The 19398-nt window shown below is 41.8% G+C and overlaps 1 protein-coding gene and 1 long non-coding RNA gene across 9 annotated transcripts in view; one reads left to right on the forward strand and one right to left on the reverse strand.

The window, feature by feature from the left end:
- Positions 1-7616: 7616 nt before the first annotated feature.
- Positions 7617-14544, reverse strand: LOC119321087 (serine/arginine repetitive matrix protein 1-like). The gene is made up of 9 exons (XM_037594925.1): positions 14528-14544; positions 14333-14415; positions 14275-14281; positions 13543-14144; positions 13339-13453; positions 12531-12660; positions 11808-12311; positions 10506-11729; positions 7617-10409 (listed from the first exon to the last, which is right to left on the reverse strand). Exons 1-7 carry the CDS (start codon positions 14542-14544, stop codon positions 12273-12275), a joined length of 993 nt encoding a protein of 330 aa, XP_037450822.1. The 3' UTR covers positions 7617-10409; positions 10506-11729; positions 11808-12272.
- A 1569-nt stretch (positions 14545-16113) lies between these two features.
- Positions 16114-19398, forward strand: part of LOC119324628 — a 4141-nt gene continuing 856 nt past the window's right edge. For 3 of the 8 annotated variants that reach the window (XR_005157057.1, XR_005157059.1, XR_005157060.1), the window contains exons 1-4: positions 16866-17487; positions 17676-18276; positions 18485-18593; positions 18700-18822. This is a non-coding gene — a long non-coding RNA (uncharacterized LOC119324628). Of the gene's footprint in view, positions 16639-16858; positions 17488-17675; positions 18277-18484; positions 18594-18699; positions 19360-19398 lie in introns of those variants that run through there. The other 5 variants (XR_005157056.1, XR_005157061.1, XR_005157058.1 and 2 more) reach the window with 5 other exon arrangements.

Consider the following 19398-nt stretch of genomic DNA (forward strand, 5'->3'; position numbering starts at 1 on the left):
ATATTTATAACCCAACTAAAAAAGAAACGTTCGTACATAGAAAGAACTAGAAAAAAATTACAACCTAACTAAAAAAAGATTTACAACCCAAATAAGAAAGAAGATCTTTAGAAAAAAATTACGCTTGGTCACGTCCGGTTCATAGAAATAGAAAGATCTTACAAAAAGAGTCATGCCCATTCATGTCCGTACATCAGAAGATCAACCCAACTAAAAAAAAAGATAAAGAGAGTTGTCTTCCAGAAATATCTCCTTGAAGATTCCCTCATACTTTCTTGCTCCACCAACACACCAAAACTTGCTAGAGAGAACCCTAGCATCGTTCTTCTCCACCGCTCCATGATGTCCTGGATTTTAAGTTCCGTCCACATGGAGATGCCATGGATGCAGAGGTACACGAGGAATTACACAGTACCAGGGGCTGAACGCTGGTCTCTCCCATCACGAGCACAGACGGCTAATTGACGTAGGTTTCAGACGGACAGATCAGTAAAAAAGAACTGGGGTGCCGTAGGGTGTCCAACATCTCAGTTGGAATTGATGTCGCGCTAGCCCCTCCCAGGTGACTGTTGACTGGCATATCAAGCTCCTCTATTTTCCAGGAATTGTTTTGTTCTTTAGTTAATATTATCTCTGTCTCATAATATACCTAGAAGTTGATATGCAATGCCAATATATAGCACCCGTACTTTGCATGTACCCCTTTGTTTCTTTTTTTAAACTACTCTGTACTCTAATTAATATCACATATATAAGTTGATATGTGCATTGCCAAAATATGCCCAACTAACAAGTTTAGACTCAATTTTCACTTGAGCATAAAAAGTTGTCTATGCTTCTTTTCTGGTACATGAAAGCAGAATATGCATAATCATCAGACAAAAAACTATTGATTTTTTACTAGATTCCAGTACTCATAGACATCTTAGTCCATACAATTTTGTGCCCAAAAAATTTAATTTGACTAATGTATGTATTTATTAGTCAGACTCACAAATATTCCATATAGTTTTATGCCCAAGAAGTTTATTTCGACTAATGTGAGTATTTATTAGTCATACTTTAAAATAGTTATTTTTTAGTCAACATTCATACTCTTATATATCTCGTAAGTTATATATTAGCTAGGTATTAACCAACTCCGAGATTATAATAATAACCTTCCAAGAACAAAATTTACAAAATCATTAAACGGGAATTCATTGCCGTCTCTGACCTGCACAAGCCGATGGCACGTCGTGAGTCTAGCCACATGCCGCACCTGCCCCGCAATGCCAAAGTCACAGGGTTGCTGTAACTACAACCAATATTTATTAGAATTTCATGCCAAGCTAACCGAATAAAATAGACATACTAGAAAATCCAACAAAAAATCAAAACATCCAAACATTAAAGCACATACCATAAATATTAATAGATCTACACCAATGTATCTCATTAATTTATTCTCATCCAAGACACGAGTAATCTAAATCCACTCAAATCAATTTTGATTACCTCAGATTTTCGTCTGCATAGCTTGCTTGGTTTCAGTTTTGTGTGCAACCTATAGTTTCCCTATGTTTTACCAGTTATACGGCTACTTTGTCCATTGATACAGTAATGCAGAACCAAATGAGTTCTGGAACATTCTTGTTCAAACTATACTTACCTTTTTGTGCCAAGAAGAAAACATTGCCGCTTACACGTTTATTGTTGTTTGTTTCCTAGGTCCTAAACCTAAATTTGTGCTATTTGACATTCCTCTATTATATATAGAAAAGCCGAACAATTTTAAGCTGCACCAAATAACCTTAATTTATTTTCTTGCTTGATTTTGCATCAGACCGAGTTAAGGGGAAGGGATAGCATGGTGATGAGGAGGACAATGGACAATGCTCAAGATAAGTCGCAAAGCTAAGCATTGTTTAGTAATTTTTTTTGAATTGTTAGCTGCACTGCTTACAAGAATTGTTGTTACTCTCAGCCATTGAAATATATGTCAACACCTACTGATGCATAATTCTTCTTTGCGCAGTTTTCAGGTTCTCTACAATGAGATGTTACACCTAATATTTTATCCTGATGTAAAAGCCATGCAAAAAATGATACATCGCTTACAAGTGTTTTGAAAGTCATCAAAGAAGAGTTTTCAGGTTAGCAAGAGGCCAGCCACTTACCTTTACTTCCACTTACCAATATTGTGCTTGTAGATCATTGTACGTAATATTGAGGATCGTCCGATCAACTCCGGCTAGAGACGTCCCAACCTACAGCATTAACTCCGTCTAGCGACAACACCTCCAGCAGGTATCATCTTTTGCATGAAATCAAGCCATTTGCATGATTCACTATATGCTAGATTGATGAATGGATCAATGGATAAACAATACTTGATCAATAAATCTTTCTAAAATAGAAAAACTCCAATCTATGCATCGCAGATTAATTAACATAACCACAAACTATCCCCATGCTTAGTACATACATACATGTAAGTTCTTTGCTATTTTTTTGGCGAAATAGTTCTTTGCTATATTACTTACTTTATTAGATACTAAAGTTTCTATTTCATTTTATATCAGAATGATGAACTGGCCATTGACCATTGACCAATTGATCAATGATACTTTATATACGATAAAGTGCTCATCTCGAGGGACTGAACAAAGATAGCCTAACCAATCACTATATATGTGCATGCCGAAATAATAAAACTATAATCTGTCTGTTTCCTTGACATACTTATATTTCCCTTGAGCTAATACTTCCGTTTTCATGGTTTCCTTGGAAAACAAAACAACTAAATATGCATATTTATTTACATATTATATTAGTTACTTGAATTATTAACATGCCAATTTCCCTTTTTAGGGCCTCAAGCAGTATGTCACGTACACTATTGAATTCATTAGATATAAGCATTGGGGCAAGAAAAATTAAGCTCAAGTTCAAGGCTCTGGGACAAAATCAACTTATCGACCAATGAGCTTATTAGCACTGATACGATTTTAACAGATAAGCATGTACAATTATTACGTAAATATATAGTGTGCTTTTTATTACTTTTCATCATTCAAAGTTAAAGAGGACTCTACCTACATATTTAAGACCTTTCAAGTTTTGGGAGCGTGAAATTTTTTGACCATTGAAGGACAATCTAAAAATCAGTTTCCTTTTTGATATAACAGTGAAGAAAGTTGAGGAAAGAGTATCAAATTTTATTTTGGGCTACTACTTGAAAGTTGTTGACGGAGATACCTTAGAGAGTAGGGTAAATATTGGTAAAAGAGTGTTCAGATATGTAAATCCATATTTCATGTAACGAGGTGGCTGAAAATGTGGATCTATGATGAGCATACACTCCATTATGCATATTAGGTACACACCTAAACTCAAGGTAAGCAATGAGATGGCAACAGAACATTTATCATGTTTAATGAGGCAGCGCAAAGACATTTAGGCATCATATGTGCATCTACCTTGCTAGAACAACATGATGGATTCACGAACACAATCCCAACTGTTATCAAGACCTTAACTACTGACGTTAACTTCAGGTATTTGCAAGAGTACATGTAGAATTTTAACGTGAGCTACATTTTAAGCCCGCCGGTAAGATTCAGATGGAAGGGGAGCCTTGGCGCATGCGTAAAGCTGCTGCCTTGTGACCATGAGGTCATGGGTTCATGTCCTGGAAACAGCCTCTTACAGAAATGTAGGGGAAGGCTGCGTACTATAGACCTAAAGTGGTCGGACCCTTCTCCGGACCCTGCGCAAGTGGGAGCTACATGCATCGGGCTGCCCCTTCGGTAAGATTCAGATGAAATACGTAAATGGAAGAATTGAAGAGGTTTGACATGTACTTTTATTATTTTCACAAATAGTTCACCGAAAGTAAAATGCGAGTATGTTCTTTACAAAGCATACTGGAAATCCAAGGAGCACAACATTCTTCAAATTTTTACATTACAAACTATCCTAAAAAAACTGACTTAACTATGCTAACATGATATGGTAGGACGAATAGGGTCTACTACCATGCCGAAGTATTGCAAACATGCATCGCCATTTGGTGGAAGTAGTTCATTACTACCAAACATCTACATATATATTATGTGATATTTATTACACAAGCTTATTATTTAGTGCAAACTAATAGTGAGAGCATCGGGAGATTGCTATATTTCATATGTATAATGTGATTAGACATGTTTTCATATTCAGTTACTTATCTTATTTTTTCTTTGCAGAATATTAAAACTATAACTAATCACAAATGTACTAATTTTTTCTTATGTTTGTTGAATATTAAGGCTTACCACTGCCAATGTCGGTCAAAAGCATGGAAAGAAGCGGAGGGGACTTTAAAAATTAAAAATGTGCCATAAGATGTAAGTAGTGATCTAAAACCTCTTGTAAAAGTTTACAGAGGGAGTATTTCTCAATAAAAGAAAACTCTCATCATTTAGTACCTTCACCATAGGTCAACTGAATGTACTAATTTGCATTTGTATGTCTTCTCAGACATATACTTACATTTTTGCATACCTCATTCATGTTGGTTTTAGATTTCTAGATCAGATCACCAGGAGTTGAAAACACGTACAAAACTATGAGGAGGTGTTTGCACCGGTTGCTCAAATCGAGACGGTGAGAGTGCTCCTAGCTTTGGCAGCACAAGAGGATTGGAAGGTTCATCATATGGATGTGAAATCCGCTTTCCTCAACGGCGACCTCAAAGAAGAAGTGTACGTAGAACATCCCCTCGGCTACGAGAAGAAAGGCGAAGAAGGGAAAGTTTACAAACTCAAGAAGGCACTTTACGGGTTGAAGCAAGCGCCAAGAGTTTGGAACTCAAAGTTAGATCAAAGTTTGGTCTCGCTCGGATCCAAAGGATGTTCCCTCGATGATCTGAAAGATAGTCTGTCAAGCACCGAAGAACATGTGAAGTTTGAAGACGCGGCCGAAGAGGAATGTTGCCGTCAACCTACGGTTGAGCTGACGGCAATGAAGTCGGTCCCTGAAATGCTACGAGGAACGACAAAAGCAATGTCAAGGATAATGTCTGTGAGCAGTAGTCGCATTTGGGACCCAGGTCGATAGTGAGGACCACATCGTGTTTAAGGAGGTGATTGTTAGAATTAACCACGATAGGTTAGCTTGTCCGGCACGGACTTGTACTACGTCACCGACTCGTATAGCTGTACTAGTTAGCTTCTAGTATATATATACGTGTACCCCTTGTAAAAGTATCACACAACCAAAGAGGAAAGCAATACAAAGTATTTAACAGGTGCGACAGGCACCTGTAGCCATCATATCTCGATTCAGTGCCTTCACGTTCTGTTGCTGAGAGTTTCCAGCGAGAGAGCCAAGTCTGTGTTCCGTTGTCATCGATCCGATCCACTGGAGAGCTAGAAAGCCAGGTTCACGTACGGCTACACGAGCAATGCTCGTGTAGATAAATCAAGCTAGCTGCTTGCTTGCTTGCAAGTTTTGTACGTGTTTTCAACTCCTGGTGATCTGATCTAGAAATCTAAAACCAACAATTCAACACTTAAAGAGCACTTAAACAAAAGAATCATATGTTTTTCCAAAACTTGAAAGAAAAATGATGAAACATTTACCACTAACAGGCATTTTCTTAATAACATTATATTGGTTGAATCGAAAAACATATCAAAATGTAAAGAAAAAGGGGAAAATATGAGACAAGAAAAGGAAATTGGGGACCTACAGGTCGGACTTTGAACTTTTGAGAATGTTGACGCTGTGGACGATGACGACGACGTGTCGGCCTACCTCGAGTGGGAATAACGTGTCTGGCTTGCGCACTTGGGGAAGACAGCATCGCCAGCATCCTAATACTCAAGCTGGATCCAAGCGGGCTGCGGGAGACAACGTCCATGCCCAAATCAACTACACGGACGCATAGAACACCGGCGCCGTGCAGATCACGCCTCTTACACTTGATCCTTGGGCCCTACTACTCTTCAATCGCCATTCAACATCCTAGGAGACCGAGGACGCATACGAGAAGCCATACCAGCCGCCGTCGATGGACACACTGTTGAATCACCAGCTGCGGGGTCGCTGCAGGTGAGCACGAACAACCTCAAGGCAGCGAATCAAGAGAGCAACTTGATGGGAGCTAACTGGCAGCACCAATTTTGGAGTGAGCAGAGAGATTAAGAAAAATAGAAAGGGGATCTGGCGAGAGGAACATGTCACCTGGGAAAGAAGAACGACAGAATGTGGAAAGTGAAGAAATGGACTGGTGGGGCCCATTAAACTAATGATGTTTTGTACATGTAGAGCAATCTATGTAACGTGAAAATATAAGCCACTGTTTTTTGAGTCGACTAGGTATCTGCCCGTGCGTTACAACGGAAATAAACGCTCCCATGGCAATAAATCAGGACTATTTTGGACAAAACCACTACCATAGCTGCATCAACGGGTCGGCGGAAAAGTATTAGTTCTCGGCCATATTCATTTACTTCCATATATGTTCATTGTCCCTTCTTTAAAATATCATATATATCTAAATATAGTATTTTTGTGAACTCGCGATATTATTTTAGTAATCTAAAACATCTTATATTTGTTTTTTAACGAAAAAATCTCATATTTGTTGACAGAGGGAGTAGTAAATTATCATATCAAAATGTCCCTGCATATATGGCTATAACAAAATCCAGGATAAATATAATCACAACAACCACTTTTGTGCATAAATAATTCAGTTTTTCTACAATTAGATGGAGAGATGCAAATCTAAATCTATATCTTTAACTTCCTTACTGAAGGTAGAAATAGTACACACCATCTCATTGTATAGTTCCGAAACCTTTTTCAATAAATGAGCAAAACTAAATCGCAATCACATTAAATTAAAAATTAAAATAGGAAATGCTTTGGTACACCTTGGTACACCCCTAAAAAGTTGCACAGATCTCAATCCAGAGCAGTGGTAGTACAAATTGAAGAACTAATCTATTGAGCCAAAAAGGATAATATGGTCATCTCCCATGCAAGACGATGGTTGCCGCGAGCACGTTGATCAGCTGAAGAGAGTCGCAGACGCCGGCCATGCAGCTGACAGTGGCAGCGACGGACTTACCGTTGTGTGGGACCTCGAGGTTGTCCTTCTCCCGCCGCCGCGCCATGTCCCCAGGCTCTTCCGCGCTGTTCGCTGTGGTTGTCCCCATCGACGAGGGCAGCGCCTTCAAAGCTCGCAGCTTTCCTCCCTTCACTTGCAGAGGGAAAGGACACACATGTCCACCCCACCGGTGATAGATTAGCAGAGGGCGCCCAAAATCCATATATCCGCATGCTGATTCCTGATGAACATGCATGCACACATACACAAGATTGATGATCGGGGTTCTGTCGATCGCCAGTTGGGTAGAATTGTATTATTTTCTGCTGTCATTTTCAGCAACCCATAGGTTAAGACAGATATTTGTCGATACATCATGACAAAACAAAGTTGCACAAATATTTGCTATTACTAGTAGACTGCCCGTGCGTTGCCACGGGCATTTTCAAAGAATTTACTCGTTACATATATAAGCATAAGGCATGTTAAATTTCACATGTATACAAAAAAGCCAGACAACAAATAATTGAAATATTCTTCACTTCCAATTTATTTTGATTCTTTTTAAAATTCGACGATGTATACTATCACATCTGATGCACAAAATAAAGTGGTCAAAAACATATCGCTCTGCAGTGTGTAATGGTATATAGCACCTTCTTTGTGAAAAAGACCCCGGATCATATATTAAAGAACACCGGTGGTACAAGCACTCCAAAGAAAACAGAAGTTATAACCGAGTCCTTGGGGCTTGGACCCACTACAAACTCTGATGCGGGCTGAACACGTGCCGCCGAGCCACCGCCACCGCTCCAACGTGGAGCCGGCGTGACCTTGTAGAGTGCGGATGGGTTCTTCATGGCTGGGAAGTCATCAACATCAGCCAGTAGGATCAATAAGATCAACATGTCATCAGCTACATACGAAAATACTACATAGACGAAGGTTAGCAAGGTGGAAATGCACCGACAATGTGCCAAAAACCCTCGTGTTCACATGTCTTCAGGTCATCATATAGTTTGGCGAGCCCGAAATCTGAGATCTTAGGATTGAGATTGGCCTTGATGTCCCTGTGCGCAACACAAATGCTAGATTCTTCATGAAGATAAGCCAAACCTCTTGCAACGCCTAAGCATATCGCAAAACGTGTGGGCCAGTCCAGGCTTGACTTCCATTTGCATGCAAATGTAGGTTTAAGTCCTTACTTGTCTATACAAAGCCCGATTCTGCAGATTTTTAGCTGCATCAATGAAAAGAATCTGTACCAAATAGGGCATGGTCCAGGCTCCCATTCTCCGGGTACTCATAACCAGCATCAACCATACAACTTCGCAAGATTACGGTGTTGCATTCCAGATATCTATTTCCGTTGCAAATTCCATTTTTCTCTGATATGATGCTTCAGACAGCTGCTTCACTCCCATGAACCTAGCTACCATCAGTTAACTTTCCCTGCAAAAAGGCACCATTTTTCGACAACAGAAGTTTCAGGCACTGCACTGTCAAACATCATTTCCTCCATGTATGCTGCAATAACAGTGTTTTAAATAGCGGGCTCTGCCAAATAGCGGCGGACTTCCAAAACAGTTATAGTGGAGCGATAGCGAGCTATAGCGGGCTAATATTATCAGTCTATTGTACATGAGTACCATTTAGCGGCACCCTGCTAAAAAGGCTATAGGGGGGCTATTTAAAACTATGAATAAATCCCCCCCTCCCCCTCTTTTCTAGGAATTTAATCGCAAGTTACTTCACAAACATTTTTTTAAAAGAAAATTTAAAACTTTCATGTTCCACATGCATTCCCCTCCTGTACAGACTCATATAGATAGGCAAAAGTTGTTTTAACCAAACTTGTTCTCATCAAAATTGTACAACAACTTTTGGATAAGTAATTAAATATAAAAGCTCACCGTAATATTTTTGGTCACCTATTTTGACCACCTATTCATACAGATAGCCAAAAAATAATGTGAAAGCCTCCAAAAAAATCATTTTAGTCAAACTTGTTCTAATACTGCACTTGATTTTAAGTTCTGTCCAAGCACCATTTGGGACAACGATCACTATATTGAGGAAAATTTTGTGTGTCAAATAGTGGATCTCAAGTCAGGTAAGCTGACCTTGGCAACTCTTTGGGCAAATAGGAAGAGTCGTGGTATGATGAAACTATACTGTGGCAAAACATAAAAACAAGATGGCTCCAACATAACTATATAAGATTCCCATACTTGTGGCAATTTTGTAGGCGTCATTATGTATCATGTAATAAAAAATAAATTGCTTGCATCTAATAATGTACTACCATTTTCTCAGCAAAACCCCATTAGCACAAATTCAATCGGCGGTTTGGTACGCACCAATGCAACTATATATACAGCCTCTTTCGGATTTCTACTTGATTCACTGTTGTGTTCAAGCTGAAAAAGGTAAAATAAACAGACTGGGTATTCCTGAGATTTCACTGTTGGTACACTGTTGCTACGGGCTTCAAAGTCGAAGCTCATTTCTCCCTCGTACGTCTGAACACCTTCAGACATCAAACGGGTACCAAACAGGTTTCCCAAAATTCAAGCTTCTGGACAGTCCAGATTACCCATGATATAAAAAAACGAAAGGTAAATAATGCTATCCGGACGATCGGCCGAAGCCGCATGCAGATCGCATACTGGTTGGCTGGTTGTTCGATCTGATTTTATCCAACAGACCACTAACAGATCTGACTTTATCGCAAGTGACAATAACAGAATGGGAGATCCACTTGAAAACTACTACACACATAAATAATCATGCTTTTGTAATAGTGCAGAAGATGTTGCATCTTAAGGCGAATAGTTTATTTAAGGTAAAATCAATCATCTGAGAACAACAATTAATATAGCCAAATCACAAATCGCAATGCATATGATTTGAAGTCAAGGAAATTGACATTGGATGCCATGGATCAGTGAGTCTTTTTGCTCGTATTTTTCATATTCACGAGATACATTTGATTACTTACAGTTGCCACACCTCTTCCCCACAGGCATTGATGGAAGTGACAGAAATCCTTGCATTTTCTGGAGAAAGAACAGGCATGGTTGCATTTGGAAAAGCCACCAACTAATATCATTGCAAAAGGGTTTCATACAATTAATAAAATGTCAGGTAGAAAAAAACATATGGAAAGTGGTACCTTCGCTACTGCACATCATGTTCAAGATTGTTGGTCCCCTAAAGACAAGAGATGGACAGTACGACATGCTGGGACTTTGAAGAAGAAGAAGACGTCCGATGTCACACACCGTACTTTTTTGTCCTCCGTCCGATCGTCACATATCAGATTCTGAATTTTTTTATCAAAGCATATTCATCAATGTTCTGAACTAATCCACATAATAGATAGAAGCACAATAGAGAGAGGTGCTGCTGTAGACCATACCTTGGACTTTTTGGTCATATGCTTTCTTGTCACGCATCATCAGCGAAGCTGCCTCCCCATTCAAGGGGTCCGGGAGGTTGGGGTACAAGAAGTCGAGGGAAAAACACCTCGAAGATGCTCACAAATAATTTTATTCCAAATTAGTTCTAATGGAGTAAGATCTGCAAAGTACCATGAAAGTTGAATCATTTATGCTATCCACAAAGAGAGATAGAGCTTATATATAGCACCGGCTTGCCTGGCAATCTAACTCATGCTCTCATGTTCAACTTGTACAAAATGGCCTAAAACCTGCACCATTAATTCCGTTAGAAATATGCACAGCCATGCATCGGCTATACCTGAGGCGACGTGATGTCATCTGATAATAGAGCCAAGCAATCACCATGATCATGTATACAAGACATATCACCAATTCACCATTGTGCCAGCTAGACCTCGGGCTAAGAAGTGAGGATATACTCCTAGATGCCTACTTCCGCGTTTCCTTTGAAGATGAAACATGTAAGCACACTTGAGAAAATAATAGCATTGAGATACAATTATTATTTTGTTCATACTGCTCGCCGGTCTCCGGATGCAAACCCAAATCATTAGCAATTGTCATTTCGTCAAGTGTGGGCACCAGCACCAGCACCAGCACCAAACGATCGTTGTTGGGTTCGCCCTGAACCATGAATTCCTAGGACTCGTCCTCCACAAGAGCAACCTAAATATGCCCTTGTTGGTCAACCTGTGCCTGCTCGTGTTCTTCCTCTTCATAGTCTTGTTGATCCAGCAGAACATAGCCTTGATCTTCTTCTTCTTTGGCTGTCTTCCCTTGTACAGTAGAGATTAAGAGTACCAATTAAGTTGAGCAAATGGAAAATACATCGTTAGAGTTGAGCCAATATGAATCGGCCTATCTAACAGAAGGCATGTATACATAGAAGAAATATGTTGACTTCTGTTTCCGACAAAGCGAATCAACAACAAGATGAATATAGTGTTATCGTAAACCTTGCATGGAAAATGCCTACTCCCAGTATTGTGAATGGATTTGCAGGAACAGACTACTGACACAAACACATCAACAGGTCCATCTTAAGATGTATCGCAAATTACCAAAAAAAGGTAGATCCAGGTATAGATATGCAACTCATCATATCCCTGAGGATCCATGCTAATAAATCTCATCAAATATTCTGCGGTGGCCAGGTTTATATCACTGAAATAGTACTCCACCTACAATTTCAAACTATGAAGGTTAGAGTGGGCAAAATCCAATAATAAATGGGAAACAGAACACCAAGAGGACACTACCATTTGATGGATACCGTTGTGTTCTTGAGTAAATTGTAAGAAACTACCACATTTGGGAAATTGTGCATCGTGTTGTCAAGTCCAAGAAAATAATGAAGCATCGTGCTGGTTACTCGACCAGCCCATGTGGACCGCGCACGACGGAGACAAACAATGCCTACATTTCCAACTGATTACAGCCACAAACCAAACTTGGTCTACTCTTTAGTTAATGAAAACACTCCCGCAAAAACTTTAAGTGAACATGTCCAGTAGTTCACAACTCACTTGTTTAAACAAACATGGATGATGGCACTGTTCTCTGTAAACCAGTAATACAAGCGAAAGGTAGCAGCACTATCATCCACCTGCTACTCCGATGCATTTTTCCCCTCTGAACTTACTCCCACCGGAATCAGTAGTGTTCAAAACAGAACAGAATTTTTCAGGGCAGGTTACTGATTTGAATCCTTCTGCTGAACTTACTCAGGGCGGGTTACTGATTTGAATCCTTCTGCTGAACTCCTACAAAACAGAATTTGTTTGGATTACTATTGATTGCATGCTATGCTCTAATCATCTTCCACTTTGAACCAATGATAATACACGAAAACAGCAAGAGCAGAACCACTTCTACATCTTTTGTTACAACTTATAGCAATCGGTCACATATGCATAAAAAAATCAAGGAGAAGTGCATTTGCATAACAAAAGAATTTCTTCAGCAACATCTCTGAACCTTACCAGCCAATCTGTCTGAACTGCGATCCTCCCTCCTCTCTGTACCATCTTTTTTTCATCTCTCAAGATTGCATAGCACATACCAGTAGCAGCCTCGATGTCCCACGAGGTCACCACGAGGTAGCCGCTGCTCCTTCCCCATCGTACCCAATACCAGACAAACAAACGTCCATTGTGGAAACTGTTAGCACCACTCCCGTCAGCTCTAACTTCTCTTCTAACTAATGCGCTTAGTTAGCAGCTATTTCTGATTGGGGATGGAAGAATACTGCTCTCCTACAATCGGCAGAACCGTAAGTAATGATGCGGCATTTGCCACTTTGAAGAACAATCCATATTGCAAGTGATAATGTGAAGCAGAGACATCTTCTAATGCCAACAAGAAATGACCATGCTAGAAAAGCAAGTTGTTTGCTCATCTAATTGGATGAATAAACTGGAAGTACAAATGTACTTAAAATAAAGAAGTTTTGATCAAGTTCATTAATAAATAACATGCACCAAACCACTTGTTATAATAAGGATGCTAGAGAGATTACTTGAAATCCATACAAGCGAGCAATTAGAATTATGTGGTGCAGAAGAATGACTTTGGGCTGTCAAAAATAAAGAACAATGATGGTGTCTATCTATACACGATTTTCCTCTGCTCAAGCAAGCAAGCAAGAATCAAACAACACAATATACAGCAATTTGATCGCACACACGTTCAAACTGGACGGATACGTGCACATTAGCAAACACCATCAAGTTGTGTCCAGACCATTTGCAATCAAAAGATGAGATGTGCAGGGAAGGGGGTGGAGCTCACCACACCAGGCCAGGCGGTAGGAGGAGGGAGTAGGCAGCCGTAGCAGCCATGTGGGAGGGCTCGTCCTCGTCCACCTGAAGCAGTAGGAGCAGCAGCTGGTCCAGATCCGAGCAACCTGCACAGAAAACAAAGGAAAGGAAAGGAAAGGAATCACAATGAGGGGCATGAAGAAACCGACAAGGGAAGGGAAGGAGGCGCGCGCACCATGGTCGGAGGTCGCCGGAGATGGCCTGCAGCCGGCGCGCGTCCTTTCCTTGGAGGTTGAGGCGTCGGACCTCCACGGGTAGCTAGGGTTTCGGGCGTCTCGGTCCATGGCTGCAGCCGGGTCAGACCTCCATGGATGGTATCGAGGGACGGCGGCCCGCCGGTGCGGCTGCGGATCTGGGTGCTGCCTCCCCTTGCCGCCGGATCCCTTCCATTCCCTTCCCTCCCTTGGGAGAGGGAGAGAAGGTGAGGGGGAGGAGGAGGCCGCCGGCGGTGTCGCCATGGCCGGGCAGGGCTCCTCCCGCCTGCCCGCGACGGGAGGTGGCGGGGGCGGCTGGGCGCGGTCCCTGGGCGCCGCCGCCGCCGTCCCTGGGTGCGGCGCGGCTTCGCCGGCCGGCCCTCCGGCAGCGGCGTTGCGGGTAGCGGTGAGGGCGGAGCGGGCCTTGGGCGGCGGCGCGGTTTTCCCCCGTGAGGCCGTGACGCTAGATGTACGGTGTTTGGGATCGAGGGGAGCCTCGTTCCCGTCGGAGTTCGAGGGGTTTTTTATCTGGTTTTGGTTGGGTTTTTTGTCGAGGCGGGAGGTGGGAGTTGTGCTGGTTAACCTACGAAATTTCGTAGATTTTTTAAGAACGAAAAAAACCAGCGGAGGTGGGACGAAAATTGACCGGCGGAGACTACCAACTGCTTCATTAGAAATAGAGATCTCACACATTGTAGGGAGATATGGCAAACCAGTTAACTGATACATCAGGTATTCATGGGTAAAATAATAATTGACAAAGCAACCTACCTTTAAAGGAATCATCAAGGGTGGAGCGGCTAAATCCATTAACACCTGGACGTGAAAATAATTGCCTTCTCATCCGGCGAGATCTGGAAGATTGCACCAACATAACAGCATTAGGGAGCTGCTATGACATGCTTCAGGTCATATTATTCTTCCAGCATATACATGTACATGGTGTGGATGTTCTTGCACCAGTACCTCGTGGTGCTGGCCATGCTAGTTGTCAGCGCGATGTCGCCCGGCTCAATCTGGTCAGAGGCGTGTTCGTCGTGGGCGATGCACGCCTCCGATGCACCTTCTTCTACTGCGACGGCTCGGCCTTCGGGGCGTCACTGGTCAGGTCTCAGCGTGCTCGAGTCCGCCACGAGCTGCCGGGCTCCCCATGCGGTGACTGATGCTCGTCTGGTGCCAATTCTATCAGTCAATGGAGGAAGATCGCGGCGAACGGGCGGAATGGCAGATGGGCACGGAGGATATTGGATGGCGCGGTGGACGGAGGTTGGGGCGAGATCGCACAACACGGCGGACGGGATGCATTGATAATGATGGATGGCGAGGTCCCGCGCAACACAGCCACCAGGTAACAATAGAGCACATGAGCGATTGTGCACGGGGCCATTCTGAAGCTTTTCAGGTCAGATCACATGGAGCGATTGTGCGTCGGGTTTTATACAATTGTAAGCCAATGGAAAGCATGACTGATTGGATGATTATCTACCAGTACTAACAAAGATTTTTGGAGGTATAGATGGAAGGGATCGAGAGAGATTTTAGGAGGTATAGATGGAAGGGATCGGGAGATATTAGCGTAGGTATCCCACGAGAGTCGTGCATGCGTGAGTTTTCCGTGATCTACCTATGATTTGGAGGAAACTATGCTGCGGGAGGAAGACCTTCCGGTTTTGGTGGGGGTGAAAATCGGAAGAGGAGGGGGAAGGGAGCGTACGTCGGGGGTGACAAAGGGACGAGACTTGCCTGCTCCCTTCCCATGCTCCCATCCGTGCTCCCACGTACGTGGCTTGATTTGATTGGAAAAAAAATAAGACCCGGCCCCACCCCCTGAAAATCAGGGGGAGAAGATTAGATTAGAAAAGAAAAAGGAAAAAGGACAGCCGTAGGATGAAGTGGGAGCACGGATGGGAGCATGGGAAGGGAGCAGACAAGCCGGATCCGTGACAAAGAGGTCGGACGAAACGTAAGACGGGAGACGGAACACTCCGTTTCTTTTAGGTAGTAGAGATATAAGCCACTGTCCGTACTGCTGACTGCACGTGTCTTAATTAAATCCAATATATTCATGGACTTACCAAGAAAGTTTTCATGGATATTTATATTATATATAAATATAAACATAATCATCTACAGTACAAATACCACAAAAAATAATACATCAGTCTTGAATAGCGTTATCAAATTTACCTATGAATACAGAAACAATGAGAACTACTTAAACTTGTGTTCACATAAAAATAACTAAGCAAGGATACCATCGTATGAGAAATGATACAAAAAAACTTGAATAACAAGCTGATCATACAAAAGTGTTGGTACCCTATGCATAATTAGCAAGGAAATGATGTCGGGATAACAAATATATTACATATAAATGAAAACCCCCAAAATGTTGAAGATAAAAATATTATCACACGATGCTTATATTTGAAAATCTTAACACATTTGGTTCAAAATTTTATTTAGACAAATCAAATATTATGTTGTCACCATTAAACTTTGTAAAATCCTAGCCCGCGCATCGAGCGGGCCACTTTGCTAGTCTACTACCCCTATAAAAGAAAGAAAGAGGCAGATCCAAATAATCTCAGCCGCCTAATCACACGATCTAATGGTTCACAATCTCTCTGTGTTTAACGCTAGCAAGCCACTAACCCGTCGACTGATAGTAGATGCCTCTTCGTTAAAGAAAACTACTCCGCACGAACGAACCACGATCTCTATCCTGCTTCTCCTGTGTAACCTCCGCCCTCTCCTCCTGTGCACGGTGCGCCGCCCGCTCCTTGCCCAGCGGACGCGCCGACACGGGTTGCTGCCGCCGCTCCAATCGCCCGTCGCTGCCCGCTCCAGTCGGCCTCTGCCGCCGCCCGCTCCTTCTGTGTTGCCCAGTGGACGCGCCAGCACGGGCTACCACCGCCACTCGCCGATCCTCCACTCCGCCGCCGCTCCAATTGCCCGTCGCCCCCTGCTCCAGTCGGCCTCTGCCGCCGACCCTCCGCTCCTCCGCCGTCGCCGCTGAACTCGGCTTCCGTCGCGGCTGACTCTGATCCCCCACTTCGACGGTGGCCACCTATACGGTGAGGCCCTCGCCATCAAGCCGACTAACTTTCACCATGTATCTCTCTGATCCTCCAAGTTGATGCTTGTGATTCTGTTCTTTCAGTATCTCACGAGGTCCAGTATATTTTTTTCAGTGTAGTGTTGCTTCACATTTGATATTTTCAGTGTAGTGCTGATACACGCTTCACTTAACCGGGAGATATTTGCCAGTGGCGATCTACAACCGGCCAGCCGTATCACGGTTCATGTTTTTGTTGGTTCGTAGTGCCCTTTCCACTGGAATTTATTGTGATGAATCGATCTGGCCATATCCTGACTGAACATAAAAAGTCTGATGTATCAAACTGGCCACATCCTTTTACACTTATTGATTGATATAAGTAATCTTCTTTGCAATTTGCTGTACAAATCAATCTAGCTGAGTTTTGTAGTTGATCCCATTAAGTGAAATATTAATCTTAGAAGGTCTTTGACTAATTTTAGAGTTGAGTTTAAGATCCCTAAGAGGTTTCCAACAGCAAACAGATTTAGGTGCTGTAGTGATTGGTCAATGTTGCTATGTCAGAAGTGCTTTCGGTTATAGCAACATGCACGTACCAGTGGTTGGAAACAGGTATATGGATTGATTTTTGGGAGATTTGCATGCATGAAGAACCTTGCTACATAAGCTTTCGGCCATGAGACACATATATATTCTGACAAATTTCTTCTCCGTTGAACTATTTATGTCCTCTTGCAGATGGTAATCATCTTAACTATGAGCAAGTAGGTCGGAACTATGAGCAAGTAGGTCACGTTTAAGATCTCAAGGATTCAGTGATGTTGGATCTAATAGTTGGACTTCACCGCCTTCTCAATTTATATAGGTATTGCACCAATTATAAATTTTAAGTTAGTTCAACTGATAATTTGGTACTGCAGTCAAAGCAGATAATGACTAGGAATTGCTAATTTTACCTCTGAAGCAAAGTTAGGTTCATATGTTCTCCGAGCAGCATACTATGCGGCCTTTCATCCCCATATTGGTCTTTTTAATCTATGTATTTGGATGAAGGTGAGCACTGTTGCTTGCTGACTCACACAGCAGGAATTAGGCGGGTTGTGGCGAACGAGGAACCAAGAGGGGCGGAAACTGTAGCTATACAACTGCGGAATTGATCAATACGAGCATGCTTTGTCTAGCCAGGGAGAGCGCCGAGGGTGCTGGTCTGTGGCACCAGAAGAGGTGAACTCTCAACGAGATACTAATCAATGGTGAAGTATTTAGATCAGTTCTACAACCAACTCATGTGCTTATAACTGTAGCTTTTGTTCAAACCTCAGTTGTAGGTAAGCTACATTGCCAAGTGCAAATCCTCATCTTACTACAGTTTTCAACTTTTCATTGATTTTCTATTTTGGATTGTATTTCCATTTTGGGCCCCATTTTTGACTGTAGCTTTTGTTCTGACCCCACTTGTACGCAATGTAATTTGCAGCCATGATGCTACATTGCCAATATTTTAGAAAACTGTAATTTGCTGCCATGATGTTACGCACGTGCAGGTCTATGGTAGTGGTACGAATTTGGGGGTACATCTCCTCGCACTCAGGTGGAAGAAATTCCTCGCCCTCAAGTCCAACTAATTCAGGACCTGCATCTCTGATATACCGTGGTGAGTCATGCTTACTCTCGATCTCCCCATTACTTTCCATTCCATTTCTTGGATGAAAGGAATGCTGGTTTAATTTAACATGTTGTTCAAACTCAGAAGCACTTGATGTGCTCTTGCTGATATATACAAGAAATACCGGACCTTGATGAAAATCATAGTACACTTCATTCACAATTTAAATTCTTAGCCTATCTATCATCATGTCCAGGTTGGTTCCTTCCTCGATGCCTTCTCTCTTGACAATCGATGAAATACACAACTAGCTTGCACATATTTAAGGAGCACGTACAGTTTCATTGTGTAAAAAATAGTAGCAGGTGAGTTTTTATTCAAAGAAGTCTCCACCAGTCGACCTACATATATATACATGCCTAAATGATCTCTTTGTTTGTAAACACTTCAATATTTTGGTACTTTCCATAGGTGGGTATTTTAGCAGTTCAGCTATCTGAAAGAGAAAATGAGTTGCTTCAGCAGAAAACCGAGGTCATGACATTAGCCACTTCACTGAAACCGGTCAGTTCATCACTTCATCTTTGTTCGTTGGTAAGATCTGTATTCTGTTGACCTTTGTAAACACATTTTAGTATCATTATCCATTCAGTGTTCTGTTTACAGTGTACTATTAAATGCCATTTTCCATGTGTATTTTTGTTGATTGCTGTTGGATTTGGAGGCAAACTAATTTCCTCCTAAAGTATGAATTATCTGCCATGTGTATGACTTTGAAATCTTCAGTTTGAAATTATGAAAGTTTGTTCCGCTCTTACATTAAGCAAGTGTCTAGAGGAAGTTTTGCTTTTGTTTAGGCTCGAGAAACAAACTATCACGCAGTATTGTGAATTTGAAATGGTGCTCTTCTCTTCCAAAAATGCATAGCAAAATTTCAGGGACCTGCAGATAGTTTCTTGAGTAACAAAATTTAGGAGGCCTGACTAATTTTATTATGATAGTTCAGACATGCTGCCAATGAAATTCACCCTTTACAGAAAACAGCAAGTTGTTTACTCATGTGTTGTTCTGTTATTAGACTGTAGGGATAAGTTACCTTTTAGTTTTTACTACACCAAGGTTAAAGCTTTGTTTTCTTTTCATAGCTGCGCCATTTTCTTCTACAATTTA

Source organism: Triticum dicoccoides, chromosome 6B, assembly GCF_002162155.2.
Source record: "Triticum dicoccoides isolate Atlit2015 ecotype Zavitan chromosome 6B, WEW_v2.0, whole genome shotgun sequence".
In the NCBI taxonomy this organism is placed as follows: Eukaryota; Viridiplantae; Streptophyta; class Magnoliopsida; order Poales; family Poaceae; genus Triticum; species Triticum dicoccoides.